The 18162-nt window shown below is 46.7% G+C and overlaps 1 protein-coding gene across 2 annotated transcripts in view; it reads left to right on the forward strand.

The window, feature by feature from the left end:
• The window catches only part of LOC147109531 (spectrin beta chain, non-erythrocytic 1-like), a 490086-nt gene that overhangs the window by 443680 nt on the left and 28244 nt on the right, over nucleotides 1–18162 (forward strand). For both annotated transcript variants that reach the window (XM_086003569.1, XM_086003568.1), the window contains exons 33-34: nucleotides 15665–15939; nucleotides 17422–17595. In XM_086003569.1, the coding sequence (XP_085859695.1) occupies nucleotides 15665–15939; nucleotides 17422–17595 (449 nt within the window). The remainder of the gene's footprint in view (nucleotides 1–15664; nucleotides 15940–17421; nucleotides 17596–18162) is intronic.

An 18162-nucleotide genomic window follows, 5' to 3' on the forward strand; every position in this document is an offset into this window, starting at 1 on the left:
GTTCTTTTGCTAGTTATTTTAAGTCTATGACCTCTGGTTACCGACCCACTTGCCAGAGGAAATAGTTTCTCCCTACTTGCTCTATCAAAACCCCTCATAATTTTGAATACCTCTATTAGGTCTCCCCTAACCTTCTCTGCTCTAAGGAGAACAATCTCAGATTCTCCAATCTCTCCACATAACTAAACTCCTTCATCCTTCATATCATTCTGGCAAACCTCCTCTGTACCCTCTCCAGGGCCTTGACATCCTTCCTAAAATGTGGTGCTCAGCTCCCAGAGTGCATCACTTCACACATATCCGCATTAAATTGCATCTGCCATGAGTCTGCCCATTTCACCAGTCGGTCTATGTCCTCCTGAAGTCTCCTACTAGCCTGTTCATTATTTACTACGTTGCCAAGTTTTGTACCATCCACAAACTTCAAAATTGTACTCCCTATACCCAAACCCAGGTCATTTATATATAGCAAGAAAAGAAATGGTCCTAATATCAACCCCTGGGGAACCCACTGCATACTTCTCTCCAGTCAGAAAAACAGCCATTCACCACTACTCTCTGCCTTCTATTCCTTAGCCAATTTTGTACCCTAGTTACCACTGCCCCTTTAATGCCATGTGGTTTTTTGTTCGAGTAAGTCTGTTATGAGGTATCTTATCAAATGCTTTTAGAAAGTCCAAGGGGGAAAAATTGGGTTGCTTTGCATCTCCCGTTAACCTCCCGCTGAATTCCTCTTAGGGCGCTAACAGCGGCGCTAACTGGTAGGGCCCTGCGGCGCTGCGCCGCCGGCGATTATGTCATCGCCGTGCGCAGCGCTCCACTCACGCCCCGGCCATGATCTTCAGGAGCACCCCCTGACTTACCGCCAGACACTATGTCCGACGGGGTCAGTGGGGCCTACCTGCGGCCGGGGAGGCGCTAATTAAAGGCGAGGTGCGGGGTAGCCATTTTTGTTGCTGGCTGCCTGCCAGCACCTGCCTGCGCTCCCGTCCCCAGCCTCCTGAACGGCGCCCCCCTGCAGCCCCCCCCCCCCGGGGAGTGCCAGCTGCGCTCCAAGAGCCCGGCACATCTCTTGGGTGCCGGGCTCTTTTGCTGGCACTCCCGATCCCCGGGGGCCCAGTTGGGCCCTGGGTTGCGCTGCACAAGGCCCCTCCCCTTTAAGAAGAGGAGGAAAGCCTGCAATACTGTGGCGCGACATGCCGCAGCGCGTGGCACTGCGGCACATAGTGCCGCGATATTGACTCATAGCGCCCCAAGAGGAATTCGGGGCACTTCCAGTAGCGCCCCACTTCCCTCTTGGGGCGCAACCACTTAATTTCCGGCGCGAGGGTGCTCATTTTTCCGGGGCGCTACTCAATTTTTAGCCCCAAATATTTAACATCTACTGCACTACCTTCATCAACCCTCTCTGTTACTTCATCAAAGAACTCAATCAGGTTAATCAGAAATGATTTGCCTTTAACAAATCCATGCTGGCTGTCCTTTATTAACCCATGCTTCTCCAAGTGAGAATTAATTTTAATGGTGGTCTCTAGTAGTTTTCCCATCACTGACATTAGACTGATTGGCCTGTAGTTAGCAGGTTTATCCCTTTTGTTTTTAAACAGAGGTGTAACATTTGCAACCTTCCAATCCTCTGGCACCACCCCAATACGCAAGGAGGATTGAAAGATTGTGGTCAGAGCTTCTGCTAACTCCATCCAAGTTTTCCTCCAACTTAGGATCCATCCCATCTGGACCAGGTGACGTCTTAACTTTGAGTGATGCCAATCTATTTAGCACCTCCTTCCTATCTATTTTTATCCTATCCAACATCTCTACTCCATCCTCCTCTGCTCCGACATTAACTTCATCCTCTTCTTTTGTGAAGATTGATGCAATGTACTCATTCAGTACCTCATGATGTGCCTCAATAATTCCGAGACTCGAAGTTAGCAGAACAAAAACAAGGCTTTTATTAACTTAGAACGTAACACGTAAGAGAGAGAGATGTCTTCCTTCTGGAGACTGAGGCCAGACTGAGCTAGCTTCCAAACGGGGCCAGGTATGGGCGGAGCCCCACACACAGCACATTCCAGCACATTCCAGTATACAATACAGCACATTCCAGTACACAATACAATGAGGTCTGGGGGAAGGGAAATGACACTGAAACCGATCTCAGTCACAGGCAGTGATGAATGTAATATTTCATCACATTCACCCCTTCTATAGGTTTAGTCTGTTCGGGGGTTTGATAGTCCTCTGCGACCGACGTGGCTGTTGCGGTGCCGCGGGTGTTGGCTGGGTGTCCCCGGTAGCCTCCTGGGTCTCTGCCGGGGGTGCCGCCAGGGTTGTTGAAGGGGTAGTTGGTGGGGGTGCCGTTGGTCGGTGTTCTTCCGGGGGTGATGAAAGAGTAGTGGGTGGGTAAGAGTTGTTGTGATCGTCGTTGCCGCTATTGCCGTGGTTGTTGTCGATGCCGGCTGGGGCGACGTCTTTTATGGACACGGTGTCCTCCCTTCCGTCGGCGTGCCAGACATATGCGTATTGGGGGTTGGCGTGGAGTAGGTGTACTGGCTCCACGAGAGGGTCCGTCTTGTGGCCCCTCACATGCCTTCGCACGAGTACCGGACCTGGGGTGGAGAGCCATGACGGCATGGATACGCCTGAGGTGGATTTCCGGGGAAAGACAAACATTCGTTCATGAGGCGTGGTATTAGTGGCCGTACACAATAGCGACCGTATCGAATGGAGCACATCCGAGAGGACTTCCTGCCAGCGGGAGATAGGGAGGCCCTTGGTCCTTAGAGCTAGAGTGACTGCTTTCCATACTGTCCCGTTCTCTCGCTCCACTTGGCCGTTACCCCGGGGGTTGTAGCTGGTGGTACGGCTCGTGGCGATCCCCTTGGACAGCATGTACTGGCGTAGCTCTTCACTCATGAAGGACGCCCCCCTATCTGTATGGATGTAGCTCGGCATACCGAACAGGCAGAACAGGCTGTTGAGGCATTTAATGACCGTGGCGCTGGTCATGTCTGGGCAGGGGAAGGCGAATGGGAACCGGGAGTATTCGTCCACAATGTTCAGGAAGTAAACATTGCGGTCGACGGACGGGAGGGGGCCCTTGAAATCTAAGCTGAGCCGCTCAAAGGGCCGTGTAGCTTTGATTAAGTGGGCTCTATCTGGGCGGTAGAACCGAGGCTTGCACTCAGCGCAAGTGCGGCAGTTCCTGGTCAGGGACCGAACTTCCTCAATCGAGTAGGGTAAGTTACGGGACTTTATGAAGTGGAACAGCCGCGTGACCCCTGGGTGGCAGAGGTCATTGTGGAGGGTCTGTAGCCGATCCCCAGTGACGCTGGCACACATCCCTCGTGAGAGGGCGTCAGGGGATTCGTTAAGGGCCCCTGGCCGGTAAATGATGTCGTACTCGAAGGTGGAGAGCTCGATCCGCCACCTAAGAATCTTATCATTTTTAATCTTCCCCCGCTGTTTATTATTGAACATAAACGCTACCGACCGCTGGTCGGTAAGTAGGGTGAAGCGTTTGCCGGCTAGGTAGTGGCGCCAGTGGCGCACTGCCTCCACGATGGCTTGGGCCTCCTTTTCCACGGAGGAGTGTCTGATCTCGGGCCCTTGGAGGGTCCTCGAGAAGAAAGCTACGGGCCGCCCCGCCTGGTTGAGGGTGGCCGCCAAGGCGAAGTCAGACGCATCACTTTCCACTTGAAATGGAGTGTTCTCGTCCACTGCCTGTAGCGTGGCCCGCTCAATATCCTGCTTAATGCTTTTGAAGGCGGCGTGGGCCTCAGCAGAGAGCGGGAAAGAGAATGCTTTCAAGAGGGGGCGGGCTTTGTCGGAGTAGTTGGGGACCCATTGGGAATAATAAGACAATAACCCCAGGCACCTTTTCAGGGCTTTGGGAGTGTTGGGCAGGGGCAGTTCCCGTAGGGGGCGCAATCGGTCGGGGTCTGGTCCGATTTCCCCATTCTCCACCACGCTGCCTAGTATGCAGAGGCGCGTGGTGTTGTAAACGCACTTGTCCTCGTTGTAGGTGAGGTTGAGTTTTTGTGCGGTTTTCAGGAACCTCTCGAGGTTCGAGTCGTGATCCTGCTGGTTGTGACCGCAGATGGTGACGTTGTCGAGGTAGGGGAAGGTTGCCTGCAAGTGGTGGTCATCGACCATGCGGTCCATCTCCCTCTGGAAGACCGAGACCCCATTCGTCACCCCAAAGGGGACTCTGAGGAATTGGTAGAGGCGTCCGTTCGCCTCGAAGGCGGTGTACGGGCGGTCCTCTGGTCTGATAGGGAGCTGGTGGTACGCTGACTTGAGGTCGATGGTGGAGAACACCCGGTATTGGGCGATTTGGTTCACCATTTCTGATATGCGGGGTAGCGGGTAAGCGTCTAGTAGGGTGTACCTGTTGATCGTTTGACTATAGTCGATCACCATCCGTTTCTTCTCGCTACCCCTTACCACTACCACTTGGGCGCGCCACGGGCTGTTGCTGCGTTCAATAATGCGCTCTTTCAGGAGCCTGTCTACCTCGGTCGCGATAAACCGCCTGTCCTCCCAGCTGTACCTCCTGCTTTTGGTCGCTATTGGCCGGCAGTTAGGGGTAAGGTTCGCGAATAGCGAAGGCGGCTTTACCTTCAGGGTAGCCAGACCGCACACTGTGAGGGGCAGCTGGGACCCACCGTACTTGAGCGTGATGCTTTGGTGGTTGCACTGGAAATCCAGGCCCAAGATCACGCTCGCACATAGGTTCTTCATGATTAATACTTTAAAATTATCATATACAGTTCCGTTAACGCACAATTGTACCGTGCAGTAACCCAGAATGGTCGATGTCTGGGTTTTGTCAGCCATAGAGATGGTACCCTGAGTAGGAACCACCTTTAGGGAGAGTTGTTGTGCCAGTTCTGGGTGGATAAAGCTCTCCGTGCTTCCACTGTCAATTAAGCATTTAACCCGGCACCCGTTTACCTCGATGTCCACCATTGATCTGGATAGCGGGTGCGGCCTGGTCTGGTCCACTGTGACCGATGCCACTGTAGGGCCCTGATCGATACAAGATGGCGTCCACGCTGTCTGCTCACAAGATGGCGGACCCCACGAGGTCGGGCAAGATGGCGTCCAAGATGGCCGCTCCCACGGCGCACACGCGGCGGTGGCGGGTTTTCCGGCAGTTGGTTTTCCGGCGGGGTTCCCTCTGCACACCTTCCCGAAGTGCCCCTTCTTACCGCACTTAAAGCAGGTGGTGCCTTTCGCCAGGCACAGGTTTCTGGTGTGCTTTGGCTGCCCGCAGAAGTAGCAGTTGGGTCCCTGACGCGTCGCGGCTGTCGTAGGGCTTCTGGGGGGAGAGCGGGGCCCAGCTGGTGTCGGGCTGTCGGGCGGGGAAGATGCCTTCCAAGATGGCGGCGCCCTCGGTGCACACGTGGCGGCGTGGACGGCGCGGGCTGAAGAGTAGGCGTCCGAGTTTCTCTGGGCCACATCCAGGGATCGCGCGGTGTCCGCAGCCTGTTTCAGGTCCAACCCCGTTTTTTCCAGCAGTCTTTGCCGGATGTAAGTGGAGCTGAGGCCTGTGATGAAGGCATCGCGAACAAGCTCGTCAGTGTACACTGCGGCTTTTACATCTCGGCACTTGCAGTCTTTGCCAAGCATTTTCAGGGTGCTTAGGAACTCCTCCACCGATTCCCCAGGTCGCTGTGCGCGGGTAGCGAGCAGGTGCCTAGCATACACCTCATTCGTAGGCTGCTGGTAATGCGCCTTTACGATGTCGCAGGCGGCCAGGTACGTCTCGGCGTCTTGGATGAGGGGGTAAACCCGGTGGCTTACCCAATTCCGCAGAATTCCGAGTCTCATCCTCGCAGCGTCCGTAGCGTCTTTGACGGCTGCGGAATTGTCCAGGAAGAATTCCATACACTCAAACCAGTGTCCGAAGCGTGCTGATGCGTCCGGAGCATGTTGATCCAAATCCAAACGTTCGGGTTTCAGGAGTTGATCCATAGTGTTGAAAAATAAGTTAATAAAATTGATGTGCCTCAATAATTCCGAGACTCGAAGTTAGCAGAACAAAAACAAGGCTTTTATTAACTTAGAACGTAACACGTAAGAGAGAGAGATGTCTTCCTTCTGGAGACTGAGGCCAGACTGAGCTAGCTTACAAACGGGGCCAGGTATGGGCGGAGCCCTACACACAGCACATTCCAGTATACAATACAGCACATTCCAGTACACAATACAATGAGGTCTGGGGGAAGGGAAATGACACTGAAACCGATCTCAGTCACAGGCAGTGATGAATGGAATATTTCATCACACCTCAGTCATGCCATCTTCCTCCACAAGATTTCCTTTTTTGTCCCTAATCGACCCCACCATTCTTTTAACTATCTTTTTACATGTTTATAAAAGATTTTTGGATTCCCTTTTATGTTAGCTGCTAATCTTTTCTCATGTTCTTTCTTTGCCCTTGTATTTTTTTTCAATTTCCCCCTGCACACTCTATTCTGCCTGGTTTTTGATTGTGCTACAATTATATTTTTTGAGAATATGCTACCATCCTCTTATATATATCCTCCTATTCCACTCTTCACACAAACTTTTCGCCTCTCTTTAGCCTCCTTTTTACATGCATCTATTGTGTCCAAGGTGTTGAGGCTGCTAGCCAATTCATGGGCCACCATCGCTCATATTGCTTTTCCAACAGCCATCCGGAGGTAAATCAGAGTAGTCCAGCATGGATTCCCAATCCAATTTTCCCTCCCTTTACCCATGAGGAAGCTAAGGGGGCGATTTTCTCACTGGAGGCGGGTTTCATTTTGGGTGGGTTTGAAACCCGCCTCCACTAATAATTTTCAAAAATTTGAGATTTTCCCCTGATTGGCCACTTGATTTCAGAAGTGTGGGATGCCCTTGGTCAATTAGTGTTTTGGGACTGAAACCCGCCTCTGCTGACATCACTTTTCCAGTCTGATTTTATGGCTTCTTGCTGCCTTGGATCATTCCACAGGCTTTCTGCCTATGCTGCACCACTTGCAACATATTCTGAGAAACCACTATGTCCAATTCCAAGGCAAGGGCCTCCCTGAGGCTCTTGGATGAGGCGCTGCAAATGTTTGAGGGGGTGACAGCTCGCAGGGAGGTGCTCTTCCACTCATCTGGGAGAGAAAGCAAGGCTGTGTGTGGGTACAGCTGGCAAGGGATATAACCTCCAGATCTGTGTGCAGATTGGGAGAATGTTTCTGTGTATTGATGAAATGCCATCCCTGTTGGAAAGCATTAAAATGATTTGATGCCAAAATGTTGGCGTTATGGCATCTGTTCTTTCGCCTTAGGCAGCTCCACATTGCGGGCTCTGCCACACTTGCATTGTCAGGTTGGTGGCCTGAGTGAAAGGAGGCCAGAGAGTCATGTCCATTGTCAGTGATGTCTTAGGATGGAGCCAAGGACATGTGCCAACTTGGGCAACCAATGCAAATCTGTCCAGGATAAGTTCATCCCTTGCATCCCGGGCAGGCATGTGCTCATGTGCTGCTGGTTGATACACCGGCGCTCTGACCTCCTGCTCCTCATCCTCATCTGACGAGGGCTGGAACTGAGCCACTTGCTCCTCAGGAAGCTGCAAGCCATGACGCTGTGCGATGTTGTGCAGTGCACAGCAGACCATGATCATTCTGGAGACCCTGTATGGTGTATACTGCAGGGCCCCACCTGATCGGTCAAGGCAACAGAAGCGCATCTTCAACAATGGTTTGCTCGATAATGAACCTGGTCGAAGTGTGGTTGGCGTTGTAGTGCTCTTCAGCCTTGTTAGCTGGCCTCCTGTTCGGCATCATTAGCCACTTCTTCAGGGGGTAGCCTTTGTCACCAAGGAGCCATCCGTTAAGTTGGTTTGGCGGATGGAAAAGCAGAGAAACACTAGAGTGCCGCAGGATAAAAGAGTCATGGTAACTACCACAGAAATTGGCACAAACATGCAAGAACTCCTTCTTGTGGTTACACACCAGCTGTACGTTGAGGGAGTGGAAGCCCTTTTGGTTGACAAAGATAGCTGGGTTGTGATGGGGTGCCCTAAGGGCCACATGTGTGCAGTCTATGATGCCCTGCACCATTGGCATGCCTGCCATATTTGCAAAGACAACCGAACGGGCAGTTATACTTGCTTGATCCCTTGAGAACTGGATGTAATTGTGGGCCTTAGCAAAAAGGGCATCGGTAACCTGCGTGATGCAACTGTGGGCGGCCGACTGGGAGATGCCGCTGATGTTTACTGATGATCCCTGGAAGGAGCCTGAGGCAAAGAAGTTGAGTGCGGTGGTGACTTTGACAGCCACTGGTAAGGGGTGTCCACCCGTTCCTCTGGGCACCAGGTCTTGCTGCAGCAGGCCGCAGATCTCTCGGACAACCTCTCGCAAAAGTCTCAGCCTCCTTTGGCACCACTGCTCACTCATGTTGAGGTAGCTCATCCTCTGTCTGTAAACCCTCTGTCGAGGGTATCTCCTGCGGTGAGGTGCCTTGATGTGCTGGTGCCTTCTGCCCTATGCAGCATCAGGTGGCTGAGCAGGAGGTTGGGGCTCCTGCTGCTGAGCTGCCTGGTTCTGCTGCTGCCGTGGATGCTCCTCATCCGAATCTGAGAAAGAAAATGAATGGCTCCCATGCTGCTTGCAGATGCCTCCGTTGGGGAAGCGCTCATTGCAAGCGGGAGAGGGTCTTCCAAGGAGGTCCCACAGTTGATAGATTCAAGCTGCCGCACCTCCGACTTCGGAAGGCCTTCTAAAAGTGCTCAGAGACCTTTTAAAGCAAAGTTCTGGCACCTGCAACTAATCCCTGATGAAATAAACGATTTATTGTTGGACCTGCAGCTGTGAGAAGACCACCCACTAGTCAACCCTCCAGGTTTACCTGGCATGGTTTAGGAGGGTCGTGGAACACGCCGAAATGCTCGAAAAATCATGAGGGCCTCTCAAAATAGGCTTAGAGAGGCCCATTAACGAGCATTTAATCATCTTAACAAGCGCTATGGCCAGCTGGAGGCGGGGACATTTCCCGCCCTCCAAAACTGGTACCGGCAAAATCCCGCGGAGGCGGGTTCCAAACCCACCCTCATTGATTCGGATTTTCCCGCCTCCAAACCGCCTCCTCGGACGTCAGAAGATCGCCCCCATAGAGCGGCAGTGCTCCCTTGCAGCAATGTAGTTGGGCTGAGAAACCGAGCAGTGTGAGACAGCCAGCTTGGGGTACCATGTGCTGGCACTCTGGGCATGGTAACTAGAATACTGCAATTTATAACAACAAATGTCATTTTATTAACAGTAGTAATTTAAGAATCTCTTAAAGGCTCAGATGGGAGGGGAGACCTAAAACAACAAACTTTATAGAAGAATCCAGGTGCACCGACCCATCCTCGAACCCCAGGCCTGGAGTGCCTGATCTCAGACTTGCAGAGGCCAGACGCCTCATACAAACATACAAACAATGACGGAAAGGTAAAGATCCTCTGGTCCATCGAGCCTGTCTCACAAAATTGCGATACCTTGTGTATCACAATATATACATTCCATCCCACCCAAAACCATGTGATCTCCTGGGAGAGGCAAAAAGCCAGGGAAAAAATCTGGGAAATTCCTTTCCGACCCATCTAGGCAATCGAAACTAGTCCAGGAGATCATTCTGGCCTTGAATTTCCTGCAGTACCTACTTTCTATAAGAGGTGTGCTCCACCCCAGCCAGAAACAGGTCCAGCTCTTGCTTGAAGGAATTCAGCGAATCAGCATTCACCGCACGAGACGCCAGCCTGTACCAGAGGTCCACTATTCTCTGGGAAAAGAACCACCTCCTGACATCTAACCTAGATCTAGCCTTATGCAACTTAAATTTGTGACCCCTGGTCCTCCCTCACCTATTTAATTGAAACAAATTGTCAATTGGAACAAAATCTATTCCCTTAATTATCTTATAAACCTCAATTAGTTCACCTCTAAGTCTATGCTTCTCTAACGTGTAGAGTCCCAACTCTTTTAGCCAATCTTGATAACTAAGATGCTTTAGACTAGGAATTAGTCTAGTATTCCTTTTCTGCACCCTCTCCAAAACCTCAATATCACCCACCATGTGAGGAGCCCAAAACTGGACAGTGTATTCCAAGTGCGGCCTGGCCAAGGTCTTGTACAAGGACAAAATAGTATGCCTCGTCTTCTAGTCAATTGTCCTATGGATACACTCCAACACCTTATTTGCTCTAGCTATCACTTCACGGCATTGCTCATGTACCTTTAAGGATGTATGCACTATAATGCCCAAATCTCTTTCTATCTCCGCCTTCTTTAATGCTTTTCCCTGAAGGGTGTATGAATGTTGAGCATTTGCCCAGCCCACATGCATAACACTGCAATTATCTAAGTTATACATCACGTTCCAGTCATGAGCCCAGTCTCCCAACACATTAAGATCTGCTGAAGCAGACAAGTGTCATCTACAGTCCTAATACTCGCATAGATCTTGGTATCATCTGCAAATTTGCAGATCATGTCCCCAACACCTACATCCAGATCATTAATAAAAATAGTAAAGAGCGACGGTCCCAACGGGACACCACTGTTGATCGGTCTCCAAACAGATCCAAATCTATAACTACTTATAGAGAAGCCTTTTGTGTGGTACCTTATCAAAAGCTTTTTGGAAGTCTTAGAAATGTCTACTGGACTTCCCTCATCCACCAACTTTGTAACTTCTTCAAAAAATACAATTAGTTTTGTAACACATGACTTCCTTTTTATGAAGCCACTTTGTGTGTCCCTCTCTGTCCAAGCATTCATATATTGCATCCCCAATGAATCCCTCAAGCATCTTACCTAGTACTGATAAACTAATGGGCCTATAGTTACCCGGGTCTGTCTTGTCTCCTTTTTTAAAGATGGGGACTATATTAGCATCCTTCCAGTCTATAGGAACCATTCCAGAGTGCAGTGAGCTATTAAAAATACAGGCCAGGGGCTCGCACAGCACATGTCCCATCTCCCTGAGGACCCTTGGGTGGATAACATCTGGCTTGGCTGCTCTATCTAATTTCAAGTTCTTAATTCTTTCTAAAACAATATGTTCATTGATGTTACTATTACTAGTTTTGTTAGTAACATTATTAAATTCTAATAGTCGAGCTTCATCTTCAAGGGTGAAGACCGATACAAAGTACTCATTTAATATTTCCACCATACCCAGTGAGTCCTTTGTAACCTCTCCTTGAACATCCTTCAATGGCCCAATACAGTTTTTGACAGTTCTCTGACTCTTCACATAATTGAAAACAGCTTTTCCCCTTACTTCCACAGTTGTCTAAGATCCTTTTTTCCATTAGCCTTTTTGCTGATTTAATACCAGCCTTCGTTTTCTTTAGTTGTTCCTTGTACTCAACTCTGTTTAGTTGAGTATTAAATGACTTACCACACTTCCTTCTTTGGACTTTGGGTACATATTTGTTTTCCACATTTTTTATCTTGTTCTTAAAAACTTTCCATTTCTATTCTACATTGGTCTTATCACCACCCAGTAGGGTTAGCCAATTTACCTGCTCCAAATCATCTGCCATTTTATTGAAGTTTGCACTTATGAAATCTGGTATGAGTTACAGATTCTCAGTACCTTTAATTCTACTGGCCAATTGAAACCGTATAATGTTGTGGTCACTGATGGCCAGATGTTCCTCCACATGGAGGCCCGATATGAGGTCAGGCTCGCTACTAAACACTGGATCCAATATATGATTATTCCTAGTTACTTCATTAGCATGTTGAGTCAGGAAACAGTCTTGTATATTTTCGACAATTTTTTCAGCAGCACTTCCCACCACAACAGAGGGTAAACCATCGTGCCACTGAATGCCAGGAAAGTTAAAATCACCCATCAGACAAAGGTGGCATTTCATATTAGAAGAGTTTGCAACCAAAAAGAGGTTGCAATCTGTTTCCATAATAACTCATCATGTTCAGGTGTCTGTCCTGGGGGCCTATAACAATTATCAATAATTAGTCCCTGCCTGTGAACTTGGTCCACTTGAACCCAGATAGCCTCAGCTCTACTTGATAAGGCAATATCAAGTCTTTCTCTAGCTGTTAGACTCTCACTAATAAAAATAGCAACCCCACCTCCCCTTTGACCTACTCTATCCTTTCTGAATCCCTTGTAGCCCTTTAGGTGAATTTCTGTCCCATCACTTTCATCTAGCCATGTCTCAGGAATACACTATGGGCCGTATTTTGCGACCCCCACGGGTGCGTACGAGGTGTGTACGCATCCGTAGAGGCTGCGCAAGTTCCGTGTTCAGGCATGCAAAGTGCATGCGCTGAAACCCAGCACTTGCGATCTTCTTGACAGATCCTCCGCATCCCCGGGAGATGGGCCTCTGCGGGTGGAGAGTTGCGCTTTTTTGCACAAGTTCCACCCACTGAATACCTGTCAAATTCTTACGCCTGGTTATACCAGCATAAGAGTTTTAAAAAAAATAGAAAAATAAAATGTGATCACTCATTTATAAATTAAAAATACTTTTCAAAAAGGTAAGTTTATTTTTAGCCCTGTAAAAGCATTTAATTTTCTTCTCAAAAAATTAAATTTTTGTTTAAAATATTCAATTAAATGGCATTTTAATTCATTTTAAATATGTAATGTTTTTTTAAAATGTATTTAATGTGTTGGTATTCTTTTTAAGTGATCCCCATTCATACTTATGACAGTGCCGTACATACAGAACTGTCAAAATTATGAAAGGGGATTCCCTTGTTTTTTTGGTTGGGCCAGCCCGCGTGATCCCAGGTGCGCCTACGAACCACCTGCACCCCTGGGATACGTGGGGCTCTACCCGCGGGTACCCGGAGAGGCCCAGGATCGCAAGCCGTCATTCCTCCCAGGCCACCAGGTATTTTCGTGACATTTTGCAGGTCGGAGGCGTCCGCCCGCGGGAAGCCTCTGATCGCAGATGTTGGCCCAATATGTCAAATTTCTCCAACACCGCATAGGATTGCAGTTGTAACAGTTTGTTTCTAACACTCTCCTTGCATTTACAGAAAAGCAACTTAAAGGACTCTCATCTACCTTCTTAGAATTATTTATTCTTATATGCTTCCTACCTGGTTTAACTGCCGCTTAGAATGTATGTGATTATCAAGGTCAGTAAAGCTACCTTTGAACATAACTGCACTATCCCTTGCTGAATTAGTTTAAATGCTTTCTGAAAGCATGCTCAACACCCTCTGCCAGCCCTTGTGCTCCAAGGAAGTTAAGATGGAGGCTGTAATTCCTAAACAACTTATCTTGTCCTGCAAACACCTCCCAATTATCGACCAAGTGGAGCAGCTTCTTTTTTGCAAAGGTCCCGAAGCCAGATGTTGAACCCTACGATTCGGCTATTCCTCTCCAGTGATCTGGACATGACTGGTAATAGCTCGGAGACGACTACCCTTGCACCCCTTTGCTGAAGGTCAGCTATGAGGCCTTTGTAGGAATCCTGCAAAACAAATGGATTTCAATCCATTATATCATTATCAATATATAAACCTACTACAGTATCTTGCCACTCACCTTTCATCACATCATCCACATGACCCAGAAGACAAAGGACTGCTCTTGACAGAGCCTTACCTCTACATAGGGTGCTGTCTGTATGCCTGATGATGGAGTCCCCTATGAGGATTGCACGCTGCCTCTTGCTCTTCCTTGGCTGTTCACCCAACGATGTCCTCTTGAACTTTGCAGCCATTCCCTTGCCTTTTCAATATGTTGATATGAGCATTGAGGTTGACCAGTGTCACTGGTGCTGACCTCACTGCCTGTTGTGTCCTCCCCACAGGAAAGGAGGAAATCAGAGGAAAAGCTGTAACCAAGGTGCTCTTGTAACTTGGTTGGTGTTTTTAGGGAGCAGTATTGGTGAAAGGCTTAAAGCAGGAGAGTCTTGTTGCATTCTGAGATGTAAATAATGCAAGGAGAACAGGAAAAAGAGAGGAGAAAATACCTTTTTTTTTTTAAAAAGCCCATTCTCAAATACAGAACAATACTTTCTTCTATCTATTGAATTCTCCCTCCTTTTCAGTTCCATACAGCAGTCCCCAGCTACCAGTAATCTGTCAGCAGAGTACTAACCGTTACAAGTACTACACCTTGAAATAAGGCAAAACGTCAGTGGAGATTTGAAGTGGACTGTTGTGTGAATCTGATATGATTCACTTGGATTTTCGCTGTGCAATAACAGCAGAGTGAACCGCTGTGTAGCATGCACTTGATGCATTTATGTTCAGAACAGCTGCAAGATCAGGAAAGAAACACAAAGAAGAAGATTTGGATCAAGTAAATATGGTGTGATTTCAATATTTATTGTTCAGCATAAGAAACTAGTAGGAAGATCACTCTTGCAGATATCATCTACAACAGGAGCAGACTTTGAGTGGTCCAGAGAACATTCAGTACTCCAAACTGTACTAAAATTCCACAAACAGCTTCATTTATACAATCTGTAAAGGATTTTAAAGACGGCCCTCCACTAGGAATGATTTCAGACACAACATACTTATCCCACTCACCCAAGCCTCTATTGACTGGAGTAAAACCTAACAGTCTGCAGTATCTTATTTTCCATTTACTGAAGCATTTGTGGTCTTTGCAGCAAGTAAACATATCTAATATATAGCCTGGAGATTACTGTTTAATAGATGAATGACAACATGTTTGCATGAATTTCCTTTGTCTGTTATTTTAGCACAGGTGTTGGCGTATTAATATTTCAAATGCCTATGCTGAAATAGGGGACAATTTGTTAAATGTTTGTCTGCTAATATTGCCAACAGTCATTTCTAGGTTAACTCTCCATGCTAGCAACAGCAGAAGACTAGTGGTTAGATTAACAGCATTCTGTGTGATACAAAACATGCCTCTCCGATAAATGGAGATGTTATTTGGGCACCACCAAGCATAAGAACTATGGTTCAGTTCCTCACTCCACTGATTTCCTGATCTCTGCTGTGTTGCTACAGGGAGATGCCAAATAAAGACCAGATCCTTTTCCAAGTTGCGGGGAGTTAGTGCTAAAATGAAAAGACGAGTTGTTAAGTGGATGTTCTTGTATATCAATGGTAGCCTGATGAGAGTAATACTGAGAGCAAGTAGTCCTCTTAGCCATAGAGAAATGTATAGGGAAAGAAGACCATGGGAAATTTTGGAGGACAACTTACCTTCAAAGACTTATGGGATGAAATTGTCCTATTCAGTGTGACCATATGGACACATTAATGTATTTGTATGGCATTTCTCTGTTCACAATTTTAATAAAAGCATTAACCCATTAAAAAAGTAGCTAACACTCTATTAAAATAGTGGACAAAGGAATTTCATACAAACATATTGACACTAATATCACATCATTGGTGTAAAACTTACTTTATTGTACTTTCCCTATTACTTAGCATGCAGCATGGCTAAATTAAGGCTAACTGCATTGAAAATATACAATTCTGTTGGCTTTTCTTGATGGGATAACTGATAATGTAGATCTCTTATGGCTGTCTGTAACCACTAAAATCTAATGTAGATCACAGCTATGGTGCATGGCTCTGAAAGCTAACTCAAAAACAATACAAGTTGTAGGTGATTTTTTTAAATGCTCAAGATTTCAGTCTCTGACATTATCTGCAACGTTCCATAGATAACTACATCAGAAGATCTATCTGCCTTGGTAAATGGTACTGACAGTCCAGAGGAAAAGGCATTAGAGAGTGAAGATAAATCAGAGTTTGAAGAGAAGCCTCATGAGAGTGCTTCCAAGCCTCCACCCCTGATATTGCCAGAGTTGGAAATTGAGAAGCCCAGAGTTTCATCCACACTTCCTCTTTTGACTTCAAGAGAACAACTTCTCCAACTGGAAGGATACCTTGGACGCAAACATGAACTAGAAGGGCCTAACAGGAAGGCATCAAACAGGTGAATTTTTCAAGCTTTGAAATGTTTTTCATTTGTTGGACCTGCGTTTGAGTACGATTAACATCTTCTCTTCTGACTGTAAGCAATCTGCATGAAATGAATGTGGGCAGTCTCATGTGGGGCAAGTTCATAGCCCATAATTTGGCACTAGATTGACACCATCAGTAACTCAGAAAAGCTACAACGATAGCTGATGCAACACATGCACAGTTCTTACCAGTGGAATTAGGGATGTTCTTTGAAGATTTAGTTTAAACCCATTACGGACAGGTTTCTTTCTGTGTGATGTGTCAATTAAATCATAAACCAATTTTTTTATAAACAGGTTGACTATTTCATTACATGGTGCATTGAGAAAATCTTCTCCCATTGTTCAGACAGTACAGAAAGAATTTTGCATTGCATCTGACCTGGGAGTGCATAGGCCCAGCACTGGAATCTCAAAAGTAGAAAAACATGCTACATTCTGCTGAACCAGACCATACATAGTCTTGGTGTTCTGTTCGACCCTAAGCTGAACTCTAACCCCAACATTCTCTAACCCCACCAAGACTGCTTACTTCCACCTCCACAACATTGCCTGTATCAGCCCTTCCGATACTGAAACCCTTTGACATGGCTTTGTCACCTGCAGATTCAACTACTAAAGGGTCTTCTTGCTGGCTTCTCTTCCACCACTCTCCATAAACTCCAATTGGTCCAAATCTCTGCCACATCTTGTGACACACTAGGTCCTACTCATCCATCATCACAATCCTCCAATGCATTAAATTCAAAATCCTTCTCTTCTTCAATAAATCCCTCCATGGCCTTCCCCTATCCTTAAAAACCTCCCCAAAGCCTATATTTTTGATCAAACGTTCACTTACTCCTCCTAATTCTTTCCCTTCCTGGATTAGTGTCCATTTTCATTACGCCCATTTGTGAAGCACCTTGTGATATTCTTTATGTTAATGGTGCCATATCAACACAAGTTGTTGTTGTATTATGCTGAGCTATACAGATTTGGAAGATCACCCTGGTCATGGTTAGTTCATGATAACAGCCAGGGTGGGATTGAGAACACTACAATTGACTACAGTATTTTGGGGAAAAATCAACCATGGTTCCCACTCTTAATGACTATCCAGTAGCCCCTGCTGGAAAGTGCATGTGCATAGATACCAGCTAAAGGCAGTATCAGACTGGATGCCCCCCTTCCCCCACAATTTAATAGTCAGCAGGCATTCACTGCCTAGGCTCACAGATAAAGAATGCCCTTCTTGGCTGAAGTATAGTACACCTGCTGGCACCCATTAAAATTATATTCTAGCATGAATCAATTCCTTTGGGAGCAAGGAGAAATTGGGGGACGAATGGCCAAAATAATTTGTGTAAGAAACATCATTGCATATTTTTTTTCAACATTGGATTGGATCATAATTTTATTGATTTTGAAAATATATATATTTGTATACATTTATGTACTGTATCCAAATTTAGGTCATGGACTACCTTATATTGTGCCCTGAAGAGTGGTGAATTTTACTTCTATAAGGATACAAAGAATTGTAATGCAGGCGTAACGTACCATGGAGAGGACCCTTTGAATTTGAAAGGTGCTATGTGTGAAGTGGCTGCTGATTACAAGAAGAAAAAACACGTGTTTAAACTGCGGTGAGTAGTTGCTAGGTAGAAGGTTTCATGTTGATAACAAGATTTTTGTAACAGTTGAAATAAAATTGCAACATGAAAACAAGAACAGAAAAGGGAGATACATTAACAACACTTCCCAAATAGTGACAGCAGCTGCAAGTGCAATTTGAGATATGAATAAGAAACAAAACTATTCTGAAACGAGCAGATTCATAGATCGCTCTGCACTAAGCGTACATGGGTGTACCCAAGGGTCGACTGGGCTTCACCAAGATATACTGCATCTGGACTGCGCCTGGGCCAGTTTGCGTGATCTAACAGTTCAGACGAGAGTCAGCCTGCATATCTTATTCCAAACACCAGATTCATTACCATTCCTTTGGGATACGTGTTTGGCAGTTTACTGGTGTGACAAGATCATCAAATCAAACTTGCTACAACACTTATAAAAACGCAAAGAAAATCCCCAGTCTGTGTTACAATTATCTGCCATTCATATTTAAAAAACGTAGCAATATTAGGCATGAAGCAAACACATTATGAAATAAATTGTGAAATGGATTTTGTTTTTGAAGCTTGCTGATCTGA

This window comes from Somniosus microcephalus, chromosome 12 (assembly GCF_052327205.1).
Source record: "Somniosus microcephalus isolate GS21.2 chromosome 12, FLI_Smic_1.0, whole genome shotgun sequence".
NCBI classification, from domain to species: domain Eukaryota; kingdom Metazoa; phylum Chordata; class Chondrichthyes; order Squaliformes; family Somniosidae; genus Somniosus; species Somniosus microcephalus.